This window comes from Protomyctophum bolini (genome assembly GCF_963924005.1).
Source record: "Protomyctophum bolini genome assembly, chromosome: 12".
NCBI lineage: Eukaryota > Metazoa > Chordata > Actinopteri > Myctophiformes > Myctophidae > Protomyctophum > Protomyctophum bolini.
In genome coordinates this window covers 20229822-20245543 of record NC_137873.1, presented here as the reverse complement: position 1 = coordinate 20245543, position 15722 = coordinate 20229822, and the positions used below count along the sequence as shown (strand labels likewise).

The following is a 15722-nucleotide window of genomic DNA, read 5'->3' as shown; positions in this document are numbered from 1 at the left end:
AGGAGTAATATAAACATGCTTTTTTGTTTGTTTGTTTGTTGCAACAATTTTCTTCATTTTGTTGAGGAAATGCAGAGCCTGCAAAACAGGAATTGTCCTGTTATAGCGGCACCGTGAGCCTGATTTGGGGAAAAATGAGTGCCATGTTGTCCTCGGCCTAGTGGAAATGTGCGTGTATAATGTCACGGAAATTGCACACTGTGTTTGTGATTTGTGGCATTTTGTTTGAAACGGACCAATCATGTGAACTTTGGAAGCCAATCTTAGCCAATCAGTATGGAAGATGGGAAATGGTGCAGATCCGTGTTGATCACATGACTATGGAGATAGTGTATACCAAATTGTGTGATGTGTGGATAAAATGTGTACGAGTAATCTACAGAAATGTGTTTTGCCAAAATTGGCCTCATGGTGGCGCTATAACAGGCAGTTGTGGAATAATTGGGGCAGAGGTTCATTGTTGGCATCCAGGGAGTGTGTGTGCAAAGTTTATTATGGATCGGGCCAACGGTGCCGGAGATTAGATGGTAACGGACGGACGGAAGGACGGACAGACACACACACGGACGGAGTGCAAAACATACTCTCTCCCCATGCCTTCGGCCTGGTGGAGACAATTAATGTTGGTGATTATATAAAAGGTATCATATTAATTTATAATTCTTAAGTTCACTCTGTATATCCATGGTCATAATAGCATCATGATGCCATTACAAAACATGGGCTACATATGGAAGAAATGTGTTTAATAAAACAACATTAACTGCTAGAAGGTCCTAAATTAACTTAATTAAGCAGTCACCGTCTCTGTCTCAGTATAGAGATCGACTACTATACAATCAAATACATTTGTATACAAGATAATTTCAGATTTCAGGAAGGGAGGGAAATACTAAATTAACTGTTAACTACATTAACACTTGTCGCGGGGGCGAGTTGGTAAAGGGGCGAGTCGTCTGGTATTCCTGGTGAAAGGCCATAGGTCTCACTGTTTGAGTACACCAATTCCCTCTTAACCACTTAAACCCTCTATACGTCATTGACTGGAGTCCCCTAGGGCGCCATACTTGGTTCGTTCTTCTTTCCCCCTCCTCTACACCAAATTTCTAGAATAGCCGATCTACAGGCTCACAACACGTGCTAGGCTCAAGGGGATTATTATTACCACAAAATAACACACTCCAGCCAGGCAATGCAGGGCTAATTTAAAACTGTTGTTGCTGCATATGCTATTCCATCCTGTCCACAGAGAAGAACGAGCATCGGGCTATACAGCCTCGATCTTGGATAATGAATCGATATATCCCTCCCCGTGAGGTAAGCATTTTACATCCCTCTATATATTATATATATATATATATATATATATATATATATATATATATTTTATGTATCGCCTCCTGGTCCAGTTGAGACTACAGATATCTGTATGATACAGGGGACTATACCTTTAGATTTTGATACGAGATCTGATCTGAATGAAAACGTGGTTACTGCAACTGCAGCGAGTGGAGCCAGAGTAGACGGACTGAGCTAGAGTAGAAGTCGATCATAATAAACATTTCATCCTCTTAAATTGTCAGAAATGTTCATCTAAAGTAAAGAGCAATGAGCCCATTTAATTTTCAGTAACTGTAACGACGCTACTGAATTGGAAAGAGTAACTACTTACACTATAGTTACTGAGCAAAAAGTAGTTGTATTACAGTAACCCGTTACTTTGTGGCGCGTTAGTTACCGTAAGTAATGCATTAGTAGTATACTTAGTAGCACGTTAGTGGTGATGGGTTAGGATACTATGATCAAATCCCAGGCCAGCACAGCCTTTTCTCCTGTGCCTGCCCAATGCTGTGCTGTGTGCTGTGTCATTAAAGAGAAGCTACTCTAGGACAGTGGACTGACAGTTTCCCCTTTAAAAAACAAATCCCATACAGCTGTATTGACTGATCCACCTATAAAACCAGCAGTGCTCAGGCTTTTGTCCTCCCTCCTGCTGTATATTATATGAAGTCATTCAGTATGGTTTCCAGGAGACGGGGCGGGGTGTTTGGGGGTGAAGGACTAGCATCTCCATGTTGGGTCAATGACCTCTTCTCTGCCTCTCTTCTCCTCTTGGTTTCACAAGCAGCAACCTCTCCTCTCCCTTCCCCCTTCACCCCCTCAGGACACAAGAGATACGGCATGGGGGAGGTTGTGTGTATGTGTGTGCATTCGTGTTTGTATACAAGTATAGGTGTGCAGTCTTTTGACCTAAAGAGAAACTATGTCTAGTGAATTAATGCTCCTGAGCTTGTGTGTGTGTGTGTGTGCGTGCGCGTGTTGTGACGTATGTGTGCATGTCGTGATGTATGTTTGAGAGCTTTGTCTATGGATAGTTCTTTCCATGATGCCAATTATGACTGATCTTCATCCGTTTCTCCAGTACAGTGACCTCCTTCCTACAGCGAGAGTACTGCACGTGTTGTGAATTCAAGTCGCAGATGCACTCAGGCCAGGGCTTGTTGGATGCTTGTAGGCTAAGATCAATATGCAACTGCACTGCAGGCACTCTATTATTACAGAATAAAAGTAAGTATTACTTGCCCAAAGGCACAACAAAACAGCCCCCCTCCCCCTCCATACCTGCTTGTTCTGCATTAATGAGACCTTCATTAGTTTGACTGGGACCAAAGGTGAATTCATAACCTTTTGGATTACATCTGAACTTAAATTACCTATAACTCTTTGTATCAGAGTCATCATATCGCACAAAGGGAAATGAAAAAAAGAAAGAAAGAAACACAGAGTAGTTCCAATATTTTTTTATCGACTTTTCCAATAAAAAATACATTCATACAGAAACTATTTTACAAAACAATTTCAAATGAAAAAATCTTGTTATGCCATAAAACAAACAAAAATAGAACCTCATATTTTATCTCAATGTTTTTTCTTTTATCCAATAAAGATTCTCTAACTAAAGATAAGGGGCCTTTTCAAATATATTTGAAAAGTTGAGAGAAACAAAGGCGTGATGTGGAAACTGGCAAATGTAATACTTAGTGGGCAAAAATAATGCAATCAGTTGACATTTCAAGTGTCCAAAAGATTACCTTGCCTTATTATTATTTTCTTTTAATATAGGCTAGGTATGTACCCATCAAAGCTATTGACAGTTGAACTTATTTTATGCTCTAGCATTTTCCATTGAAATCAAAGAGGATGCATGAATAAGAATGGAGTGTGTCTACTTTCTTCAGCCACTTAACTTTATTCTTGTCCTTATAAACTGCACTATTTTTCAGTTTTTGGTCCCATACCCCTTTAAAATAGAAGCTTCTATACAAAATTTCTCTTAGTTACAATTTACATAGCTTTGCATTTTTCAATCATTCTCAGTGTAAAAAGGAAAAGGGGGAAGGGGGCTTTGTGTATTCTTCTAATGTATTCCAGATTAAACTGTACAATAGTTGAGGGTTGTGACAAGGCTTGTATCTGTTATTGACCGGTGAGCGCGAGACGTCAACAAAATAGTTTTATGACCTCTCAATCCAGGCCACACACTAAAAATGCTGTGTCATTTTAATATTAACACACCCGGAGGCTAATTTGAGACGACACACAGCTGGGTTACTTTTTCAACCACAACATGTCAATAAAACCGTTAGCTTAACATCATATTGAAAAGCATTACAGATGTACTGTCCCAACCTGGACAAAGTGAAAGTGACACATCGTTTTTAATTGCGTTAACCTCAGACAGTTCAAGGAACGATAACCCCCCCCCCCCCCCCCGACCACTACAGTATTATTTGCAGTAAGTCTTAATTTCCCATGACTTCACTTTAGGGCCAGGCATACCACATGTCAGAACATAACATAGTCCAAACCTCTGTAGTCTGTACCTTTTGGACAGTCTTGAAGTGCATCCCTACCGTGCTGTACTACACAGTAGTAAAACATTGCAAAAAAATTTAATTGTTTCGCTTTAATCGTTTCACACAAGTGCTCTGCTTTTCTGTCTCAGATCAAAGTAATTTTGAAGAAATAAATGTAGCCTCAATTGTGAATGTGATATAATTAAATAATGATGCGCGGAAATGTGAAAATGGCAGTCCTTGTGAAGCTTTTATACACTGATATATATATATATATATATATATATATATATATATAGCTGTATATATTTTGTATTATTTGTATTATTCCCATTATTCAGGAGCCTGGAGAAAAGTGCTGTGAGACAATAGGGCAAAGGTGTGTCAATCAGAGCCTTAATAAAGCTATTCAATTACGCACTGATGCATCTGCAGCCCCCGTTTGTGTGTGTGTGTGTGTGTGTGTGTGTGTGTCTGTAAGAGAGAGAGATCTATTATATGGGACAAGGCCACTTACATAAGGCATCAGTAAGGTCAACAGTGCATTTAGAGAACAAAAGAAAGCGAGAATAAAGAGGAGGAAAAAAAAGAAATCATAGTCCCCATGATCAAGACCGTTGCCAAGCAATAGTGGTATCTCCAATATTTCAACGATTAAAAACAAAACAAAAATAAAAAAATGTGTTTTTGTACAATATTATGATACTGAGTAATATGTAAGTAGCTGCTCTTGAATGGGAGATTTGCCATCCTATAAGCAAACAGCTGAGCAACAGATCCCAAGATCCCATGCAACTTCTCTTATAATGGCAATAACTGTTTGTGTACAACCTCCTTTTTTGTCTTCTTTTAAGATACAGAGCTTACACAATGGACAACAAAATTAGCTTTTTATAGCATGTACTTTTTGAGACAGGCTACGTAATACATTGCACATTTAATAGCTGCACTAAACATTACAACTTCCCCTGCACTTTAAACAAGGAGTTGCAGTTACACCTCCGGGCAGAAAGGAGGTGCTCTCTCATTAACAAATCTGACAAGCTGCTCCACCAACCTTGAACCGCCCGTCCGTCCGTCCGTCCCTCCCCCACCCACCCCAGCCACTAGACTCAAGGCGCCACAAAACAGCACAGACAAAACCGTGTTTTTTTTTGTTTTTTTTTTTACTTGCATTCATTCCCACTGAGACAGTACAAATCCCACCAGACTCCCTGTCACACCACCATTCATTCGCCATTCCACAATGCAAGCTCCATCGCCCAGTATGCCAGCAACAAGGATCCAGTCACCGGCACACAGAAAGTCCTCATGCGCACAGGCAAACAAACTGGTCATTGGAGGGAGAGCCAAGGGTGCGAGTCCCACTTCATCCTCCAGAAGAAAAAGCATCAAACACCATACGAGAAGGGAAGTCTGTCTGTTTCTCTCACTTTCCATCCATCGATCTTTCCAGTTTTAATGTATTTCTTCGTTTCTTATCTCCCCCTTCGTTAAATGCTGAGCTTTCAAGAATAATCTCCACAGCAAGGTGTTGGAGGCACTAAGTATGGTGCAAAAAATTAATGGCCTGCTCTTTTTTTTCACGGACTTGACTGGAACAGTGCCCCAAACCCTGGTATCTGTCAGGACAACCCCTGGACCTCTCTCTCTCCCCCTCCCCACTTCCATCTCACAGGTCAGGGGACATTACCAACCAGGACACCAGCATCATCCCCTCAGAATTCCGGAAACGCACGGTGGTGGCCATCTTAGATGTGCCTCTTCATGTGCAGTGCCAGGTGGTCTGAACGGGAGAAACACCTAGCCGAGGAAAAACAGAAACAAGAGGGGGTTAATGAGGCGAGACCAGTGGTAAAGTGATAATGCTGAATATGTTGGAGTGAATGGGACAACTTGAGTTGAGTAGCTAGAACAGGACATCGAGTGGACATTGAAGGAGCAGGGAAGGGAACAAAAGATGACATTTGAGAGTCCAATTAAAGAGCTTCATTCATTCTGAGATTTCTGGTGTTAGAAAAATGAGGAACCATCTCTTACAAAATGACAGATGATATAAAACCTGTACAAGCTATTATGCTTCAGTTATCTTCAGTTAAAATTTCAGATTTCTCCCCCCACAATTTATTTCTTGGAAAGGGCTAGCTGTCTTTGGCTTGTCTGAAATGCATTGTTCCTAACTCAACCATTCAAAAGAAAAGTGTGAGTGATTAACCCAGTTATTGGCTATTACACACATTTACAGGGTTTCCTCATACTTGGCAGATAATGACCGATCCTTGGGACGTTTTCTAAGGGAGACAGTGATTAAACTCCTAAGACGTGACCGTGTTCCCTACCTGTCACAGTGACTACATTTGAATGGCTTGGCTCCAGTGTGCTTCCTGAAGTGCCTGGTGAGTTCGTCGCTTCGAGCAAAGCGCCACTCGCAACCCTCCCAAGAACACCTGTAAGGCTTCTCACCTGTTGAGAAAACATAAAAAGTCACAAGGTTAATACCGTTATATGGTGTCAGATGTCATCCTTGTGCATTGAGGTGCAAGGAAGGTACAGATCATATTCTCCACCCAGTGTCATGGGTTTGAGCTTTTCTCATAACCTGTGTCACATGTCTGTCCCCTGTCATTGTTTGTTGTACTCTCCAGGAAATTGTTGTACTAGAATTGCCCTAAAAGTTCAATTCCGATCCTGTGGAGCCATAATACATTCAAGGGGAAAATCCTGTCTGAGCAGGTGCTAAGCAGCTTGGGCGTGCTACTGTACACCAAGAAAAACAATCTTTGACTTATGGTGCATGAGAGCTCTGGTATGCAGCTATAAGAAGTTGTATATGCAGCCAGAGTTGGCTCTTATGTAATTTGCAGGCTGCCATACCAGGAGGAAAAAGTAGGACTATTCCTAATGGTCCGTAATGCCATTAGCGGTGTAGCTAACGTGGTTAGCAATTGGAATGCTAGGAATGTGGCTTCCTTTGCTAATGTGCAGCACAGCTGTAAACAGCTTGGCAGAGGTCAGAGTTGACAGGGGAAGCTGCTCACATATGAACACCCCCGCCTGCCCCTTGCAAATTATCGTAAATGTCAGATTCCCATGTCTATTCGTTTGTACAAATGTAAACAAGTGAGTTCACTTTTTCCCATGGTGAAATTTGAGAACTGTTGATTTGTTTTCAGGATTCTCATCCTTTGGGTCTTGATGGCCCTCAAAAGAACGCCCCTCCTCCTTTCTCTTTCTCTCTCTCTCCCTCACTCCCTTTATCTCCCACCCCTCCCTCTGGCATGAAGTCACGTTCTTGCTGTGTGAATTGGGTCACAGTTGAGGGCATTCAGCCTGACAAACTATTCAAAGTATGTGGGAGCGTTTTCAGCACTTTGTATAAGAAATTAAATCCCAAGCCTACCCTCTTTCCACTGGAGGGATTCAATCATGAACTTCTTTCTTTTATTTTTTTTAACAATATTTCCTTTTTGCAGCAGACGTTTTCTGAAGGAACAACCTGAACTCATAACCTGTCGGGGCAGTGATTAACCTTTTGGATATTCACTCTTGTCTTGTGACCTGGACATTTCACATTTTAAGGTGGTGAAAGGTGCTAATCTACTGTTTGTGCCGTACCTGTGTGCGTACGCTGGTGCGCCTTGAGGTGTGAGCTCTTGGTGTACACCTTGCGGCAACCATTGAAGTGGCACCGATGCACACGCCTCCTGCCGTCTGGCGATGCTTCCAGAGCCCTCCCTCCGCCAACCACACCCCCAGTCCGTATTTTCCCTGGCGAGCTCCCTAGCGTGGCCTGAAGCCCGCTGCCCCACGTTTGGGCCACCGAAGGTGCGTCCTTTCCGCCCTCGGGCGAGGACGGCGGGGTGCCGATAAGCACCGCTGAGCCAAGCTCCTCCTCCATGCCGACTGCCATGCCCACGCCGCCCAGGAGTTCGCTCAGCGGGTTTGAGGCGAAGTCGAGGGTCGGAGAGAGCTCCTCAGAGCTGTCTGATGCCTCGCTGCTGGCGTCTGAGTGGAAGCCGCCCGCGTCCAGGTGATGGTGGTGGTGGAGAGGGCGCCTCCGCTGATGACGATGACTGTCCTCCTCCTCTTCTTCATCCTCCTCCTCTACCTCCTTTTTGATGACACGGGACACCTTGGGGTCGGCCTCACTCTGCTTCCCATCCCCGGCGGTGCAGGCGAGCATCAGCTTGCTCCACAGGTCCTCCTGTCCGTCGAACTTCAGCTCTGTGGCTGAGACGTACGGCTCGCTCTGGAGGTATCTCTCCAGCTCCAAGCAAGTCTGGTGGGGAAGAAGCAAAAGCAGCGGAGGTCATGAGTTTATGCAGAACACAGACATAAGAACTGAAGATCTGACCCATTGACAGCTTTTTCCTGAAGAGAACCATGGAGATATACAGTATAGTTGGGATTTGAGAATGAGTTTGTAATTCGTTGTGTACTTATAGTCTGCAAAACACTGTTGTAACTTGTGTTACATTTTCCAGCGGATATACTCCAAGATGAATGAGAGAGCGTCTCATAGTACCCGGAAGAGTCTCTCATACCCGGAAACCTATGGGAAATGCTTCTGCCCAGCCCTCCCCTCCCCTGATGAAATGTAAACTAGATCAAATAAAGAAAAACTATTTAATGAAATGCACAAAAATCCAATCTCCACTCCTGTCCCCTGACGACACGTAAACTAGATAAAATACAGAAAAACCTTTTGATGGGAATGCATAAATTCCAATCTTCTTTAAAGCTTGTTCTCTTTTTATAGCCTACTTTGCAGCGGGTATCACTAGCAAGGGAAAATGTTTTAACACCACAGGCCTGCAGCTTCCTCTCTCTCTCTCTGCCTACAGGAACAGGAAGAGACCATACATACACAATGTCCTATGCAAGAAAGAGGGTTAAGCTCAATTCATGCTCCATCACATGCCGGTGTCTCTTGGCAAAAAGAGCTCTTGGCTCTTGCTAAGTGACACCGCCATGTGACGGAGTATGAATTAGGCAATAGTGTGAGTGAGTGGGGTTCCCTCTGGGGCCAGGTCGAGCGGAAAGTAAGATTACAAGCAGCGGCACACCACATTTCCGTTCTGAGAGCATTCAGGGGTGCTGCTCTTTCCTCGATCGAACCCAACTGATGTGCGCGTGGTTTGTATAGTGTCTGGACTAGTGCACAATTGTGTGCGGCTGTGCATGCACGGCGCGCGTGGTATAGGTCATGAAATTTGCATATGCCACAAAGCTACTACTTCCCTCTCGTGGCTTAGGGAAGTGCTTGTAGATCTTTTAAATGTATCAATTATTCAACATAATGTGGATTTAATAATGCATTCGTGAGGCAAAGCTAGAAATAACATAGCACACCGGGGACTTGGGGTCTGGTTCATGCGGGTCCATAAAAAGCTTGACATGAATACTTCACGAGCCACAGAGAATTTGTGGGCTTGCTTTTCTTTCTTTCTCTTTTTTTAAGAAAGGGGGCTGGTGGCATGAGAGGACTTCCTCGCCACAGTCATCTGTGAAAGGTTATGGGTTATGGCCACCAATGCACTGATGATACAGCCTAATAAGGTGAATCAACATATCCTGTCACTGTGCTGAACATACTCTGTTATAAGAGTAAAAAGGGTGTAATGAACCCCAGCCTGCAGTGGAATGTTATTCTGTAATCTGTATACATACAAGAAAGGAAACAAATCTTCACTGAGGAATTTCAAAAAGTTGTTGTAGCCTATTGGAGAATGTGTGCGCCTATTGGAGAATGTGTGCGCCTATTGGAGAATGTGTGCCCACGGCAAATGTAATTTGTCACTGGCGTTGAGCGCATCCTTGGCGAGGTTTAAATGCCTGCGCTGCGAGGGTGAGCTGGGGGAGGGGGTGTTGCCAATTCATTCAATTTGATTTCAGACCAAACACAAGCAACGTTTTGTAAAATCTTTACTGTTAGCTGTCATCCATGGCCGCTTTACAAGGCGCAAGGCAAGCCAATTTGGAACAAAATCTGTCTGTTAGTCTCATTCTCTCTTTCTCTTCGACTCTCCCACACGCACGCGCGTGCGCTCTGTCGTGTCTGTCACTCGCCGCGTGTGAGAGTGAGATAGAAAGGGGGAAAGGAGAGACGCGCATAGACAAGCAGAAACACGCACGTTACTCATTCAAATCAGTAACACAGCCTTTCACCAAAACGTATCTGACAGCTGAAAATGTAAATCTCCATAAAACCATGTTTTAACGCGAAAAACACGATCATTTAAACCTTTACATGGTAATTAATTGCTGGTGCGTAATTTCTGCATAATGAGCTATTGGCAATTTTGAGGACTAATCTGTCATTTTCAATCGTGTATTTAGCAAACAACTTTGCCATTAATTTGCACGATCCCAAGCAGCTGTCATTGTGTGCAAGTTTTCAGAAATTCTGGATATTTTTTGCGTTTTTTAAATTCCGACTCCAGTAGGCTAAATGCAATATCTCCGCTGGGTATTTATAACACACGGGGGTTGGGTGGGTAAAATGATAGCTACCTGCTGCCAATACTCTTCCAGTGACGGTAACGCAGAAAAGTATCCGGTGTCATGTACGATCTGGAGCTCCTGGAAGATGCTGCACATAGGAATGACATCCATCTCACTGCTGGATGCAGCAGCCACAAGTAGAGCCCAATTCAAGCCTGTCCTCTTGCGTCTGGAAAGAAACTTGAGTCTTCGGTTTATTTTGTGCATGTATATAACATTAACGTCAGAGCAGTGCCGTCTTTCCAGGGTAGATCGTTGGTCCACGGAGCAGCGGCGCACACACAAACGCATACATGCACGCACACACGTAACAGGGGGGGGCTGGTCTCGCTCGCTGTGACTCCAAACACTGAAGTCGCGGAAAGTCTGCGAGTCCTGCAACTGTAAACTTCCCCCGATTCAAAATCACTGACAAACTCCACCCACGTGATCGCGTGACGCCGCGACCGCGCCGGCCAACCGGCTCGTCGGGCCCCAGCGCCCGCCCACCGGGCCGACCGTGGCCAATGAGCGACACGGCATGTTCCGTCCTGCGCGCTGTGATTGGAGCGTCGCTCCTAGGCTGCCCTGACTCTCATTGGGCCGCGCGCACACTATTTTTAGAGAGCTATATAAAGCGGCCCCCTCTCGTAGCGCTGTGTGAGGAAGTCATATTTCGGTGGACTTCTGTGTTCTGTGTAGTTCCAAGTTCTCTCCCGAGCAGCAGTATTGGTTACACAGGCTGGCCAATGTGAAGATATACGCACGAACATCTCCAAAATAGATACAGGCATTGATTACCCCCTTACAGCACACGATTTTATTTCATATAGACCATTTGACATATCTTTTCCCCCGGAGGGGGCTTATACTTCGCATATGGTGGTGGTTTAGGGACGGCTGGCGTCTTGTTTTCCACCTAAACAGCAGTTTGTTCAAGGCACACTTCGGAGCGTCAGCAACTAACTAGCTGTGGTGAAATATTTTGGATGAATTGCTGGTCCATGAATAGACTACAATGTGATGGACTTCCTCCTCTGTTGCAGAAAGAAATGAGCGCCTGCGATCGATCTAATGAAACTCGTTTAATAAGCTGTATCTGTGTCTCAAAATAACCACAAAGCTGATTATCCACTCAGTGCTTCAGGATATTGTGTTAGATGCAGCGATGTGCACCTGAATAGCTGGAATAACACTCCTGTTGTTTGATGATGGTGATGATTTGTGTGTGTGTGTGTGTGTGTGTGCGCGTGTGTGCGTGCGTGTGTGCGCGCGGGCGTGCGTGCGTGTACTGTGTGTGATTGAGAAAATTACCGGTATGTATTTAGCACTATTTGAGAGACACTGTATCTCACACTCAATCACCTGTGGCCATCTTTCTGTTATATTAAGCTGGCTTTGCAGTCAACTTTGTTTATTATTCCACCACAGAGCCAGCCCATGAGACCACTTTTGCTTGCTTACATTTTCCTCTTGAGGTTTGGAAGAGTGGAAGAGAAATAGCCCAACACAATTAGGCAAAAATATAGTGTTGGGGCCACCCACTGTGCGTGGCAAGAGTTTCTAATATAAGATTTCCATATATCTCTCTCACCGCTCAAGAATGACAAGTCATAAATATACACACTGCATGGCGCAAGTCCAAAAATATATTTTCCCTTTGCATAAGTCACTGTTGCTAACTTGCTTTGCATAAGTCACTGTTGCTGTGCAAAGTAGGACTACACTATGTGCACATTACATTTTTGTCCTACTACCTTAAAATCCCTTTTAATTGAGGAACATAATATAGAATTCTGATGACATTGTTGCTCCTGGGTGTATATATTATTAGCCGTCAACATGTTTGACTTTTGAATGAATTAGCAATTGTTTTATTATATATTTTTTCAACGAATACTGTAACAATATCAATTGCTTAAAAAAATTAATTTGTATATTCTGATGTTGTTACTTATATGCTGCCCTACCTTGAAAGTTTAAAAATAACTGAGGATGCAGTCTGTGGAAGTGTGACTATTTTCACATCCACGTGCATGTGCTTGAGCAATCTAGTATCCTTCAAAAAGGGCCATGTGTAGGTTTAATGCTGCACTATCAATCAAGTTATAACACTGTCACCTTCTTTTAAATGGTAATTCCCTCATTTTATGTCACTCTTCATTTTTCATTCACCACTTCCACTCCACAACACCAAAGCCACCACACTACACAGTAAAATCCGTAAGCTCATTAACTCTATAGTATACATAGTGTGAGTGAAATATACGCCTCCATATCCATCCAGTTGCATAAGATGTGGGAGAAAGTTGAAGTCGACCGCAACAACAGCAGCATTGAGCGTGCAGTCAAAGCACCCGGCTGTGTGACAAACAACATATTTAGAACAGAGCACCATTGTTTGGTCCATCAGCTCTGTCCTAAAGCCACCACGATGGACAGAATCCTACAGTAGTGTCTGCAGCTCTCTGCAGACGCATCACATTCAGTCATGAGGGACAGAGCTCTGTGGTGATTGGGTTATGCACATACTGTAGGCTATGTCGTGGTAAATGTGTATATAAATGCATCAATATTTGCTTTTTGTGACACACTTCACAAGTCAGCTGGAAAATGTTAATATTTACCCACCCCTGGTACACAAGCATGTGCGCAGCCGCAGGCAGTGGGGCACGCGCACTTGTTTTGGAATTACTCAATGTATATTGTATGAGGCAAGTTTAAATTAAAATGGAGAGACAGACAGATGTATAGAGAGAGATGGTGGGGGGGGGGGGGTAGACCAATAGAGGGAAGATCATGATATCTTCAATAACAGTCAGTGACTAATCATAACAAAACTATATTGAGATGGTGTTTATAAATTCAGATGGGTTGAGACGTTGAGTCAACTTGGCCTGTATTTCAGACTTGACATTGTTGTGGTTTGGACAAACATTGAATTTGCTTTGGCATAAGATCATGCTGGAGAGAAAGAAATAGAGTCATGTTGTGAAGTCTCGTGTCTTCCGACACGGCCCCTTTGTGCTGACCTGTTGTATTGTATTTTGACAATGTGCCACAATTAAGTCCTGATCACAGAACTTAGAAATCAGCCGTTGTGACAACTGCAGTGATGAGAACGGGCAAAGCAACATTATACAACAGGTCGTTTCGAGGAAGCAATCTGATTGGTTGAAACAGCCTTCTAGCCTGGTTCAAACGAACACCACTCCACACCTAATCAAAACAAATAATTGTCATGGCAGTGCACGGCAATGCACAACTGCATGTTTTGCACTGTCACTGCACTCTGTGTAAGGTCCTGTTGCCCTTGTGCCATATGTGCATAACTGTATTAGGTTACTGTACAGTAGGTAGTCAATATGTCATAAAGGCCTAAAACCAAAGTGTATCCTCTGATATCTTTCCATTTCTGTGATTCAAGTATTAGAATCATGAACATAACTTTTTCAAAGTGTGGATTTCAGTGGAATTGCCTTGTATTCTGGCCATTGCCACACTGCAGTAATATACATGACACTGGATGTTTATTACTGTATACAGTATGTAACTTGTCATGACATACTGTAGGCTCTTGTTCTTAGCATGGCTTAGCATAGGCTCTTGTTCTTAGCATGGCTTTCACTATCCATCTGCACTGCATTGGAGGTTCCGTTGATAATTTTACCATGCGTTTCAGAATATACTGTGCTGTGTGTGCATGTTGCATATTTGCTGAAAGAATGCTGGAAGATGACTAGGCGGCTAGGCTAATGTGTGTACAAAGTAATGTCATGCTAGCCTTTAATATCAATGCAGTTAGTGTGTGTGGTTGCATCACTTGGGGCGATATGTACAACATACTGTAGCTTACTGTCTGTCACATGTCTTGTGACTCGTGAGGTAATATTTTTTGCTAAGTTATTGTATTGAGTGACATGAATGCACAAAGCCATGGAATTGCATTTTTTAGTTTAGCAGAGTAGCATCCTGAAACCTCGCTTTCTAGCAGTCTTTTGGACATTAATTCTGTTTGCCATGCTGTAGGAACACAGTCACTGATACTTTTAAATAAATATTTGGATAAATATAAATATAAATATTTGGATATTTGGATGTGCAGCCTATAGTGTCTGTTGTACTGTAAATGTAAGTGAAGGTATGCAAGCAAATAGCGATTGAATGTTCACGGCTTTGAGCTTGTAGAACACTGAACCAAATGAAAAGTATTAAAAAGAGTTGTAGTTAAAACTACATTGGTTCCACTGGAGCACAAGTTGTGTTTCCCATTTCATGAAAAGTTACCGTTTTGGATACATACAAGTTTTCCATCCGACAGCGACGATATGAAAAAGGATACATGGTATAATCCTTGTGACAGTCACATGCCTGCTGTTGTACTGTGAAAACATACTGTAGCTTCTTGATATATTTCTGCACCAAAGCCACCGGTGCAAATCCCTGTACATTCATTTGCTGACTCAAGTAACTCTATATAAAACAAATTAAAATGTCAAGATATTGTCTTTCGTCATGGAAATTTGCTCTGTCAGTCCGTATAACGCAGTCGCCAAACAAAAAAGTAATATGCTTATTCGCACACGCCCCTGTACATTTGCTTCCCTTGAAAGTATACATTTAATATTGATTGAAAGTGATTGTGGCTGTGATAAAGAGGTTCCATATAAGCACAGCATGGGTCTGCCATTAAGCAGGGACTGGTGTCCGTGGTGATGTATGGATGCTGGGCCATGCATGCATGAAGCCATAGCAACAAAATCACGAGGCTTGAGCAATATGATATGATGTGCTGATAAGCGGTGTCCCTCTGAGCTGCTTTATGGCTCTGCATTTTATGAGTCTATGTCACATTCATATACATACGTTGATGGCTGCAATTATACAGTATAGTAAATGTATATATAAATTGCTATACATGCGCACATACACACGCATATATATTGTCCGTTTTTAAGGACCCACTTTTAGTCCAGTGCAATAAATAGAGCATTTTTTATTTTATTTTAAACCTTACCCATTTTAACCAAATACATACATACATACATACATACATACATAGGGCCTTAGGTATGCGGTTTAGTCTAACTTGGACTCAGGGGGGTGGACGCCTCTGCCTTGCATAGTCCCCAGTGAATAGGCATGTTGCCCTTCACTGGTAACCATATTTTGGATATTAAATATATGAAGGTATTGTGGGCTGGGATTTTACAAAAAAGCCCCCCTTTTAAATACATACATACATCACATACATAGTCAGCTGCCATACTGTATCTTCCCATGGGATAATATGGCAGCTGAACAATCAGCACAAGTTGATACGATCTTACCCTGAGCCACCAGTCACTGCTGAAGGAAGTCACCATTTCAAACATGGACTAA

General features: G+C 42.9%; 1 protein-coding gene across 1 annotated transcript; it reads right to left on the bottom strand.

Annotated features, from left to right (window-relative positions):
• Positions 1-2785: 2785 nt before the first annotated feature.
• LOC308325737 (Krueppel-like factor 6) lies at positions 2786-10744 on the bottom strand. The gene is made up of 4 exons (XM_080778400.1): positions 10371-10744; positions 7473-8136; positions 6197-6320; positions 2786-5660 (listed from the first exon to the last, which is right to left on the bottom strand). The coding sequence occupies exons 1-4, from the start codon at positions 10650-10652 to the stop codon at positions 5609-5611; spliced, it is 1122 nt and encodes a 373-aa protein (XP_080634526.1). The 5' UTR covers positions 10653-10744; the 3' UTR covers positions 2786-5608.
• Positions 10745-15722: the final 4978 nt, after the last annotated feature.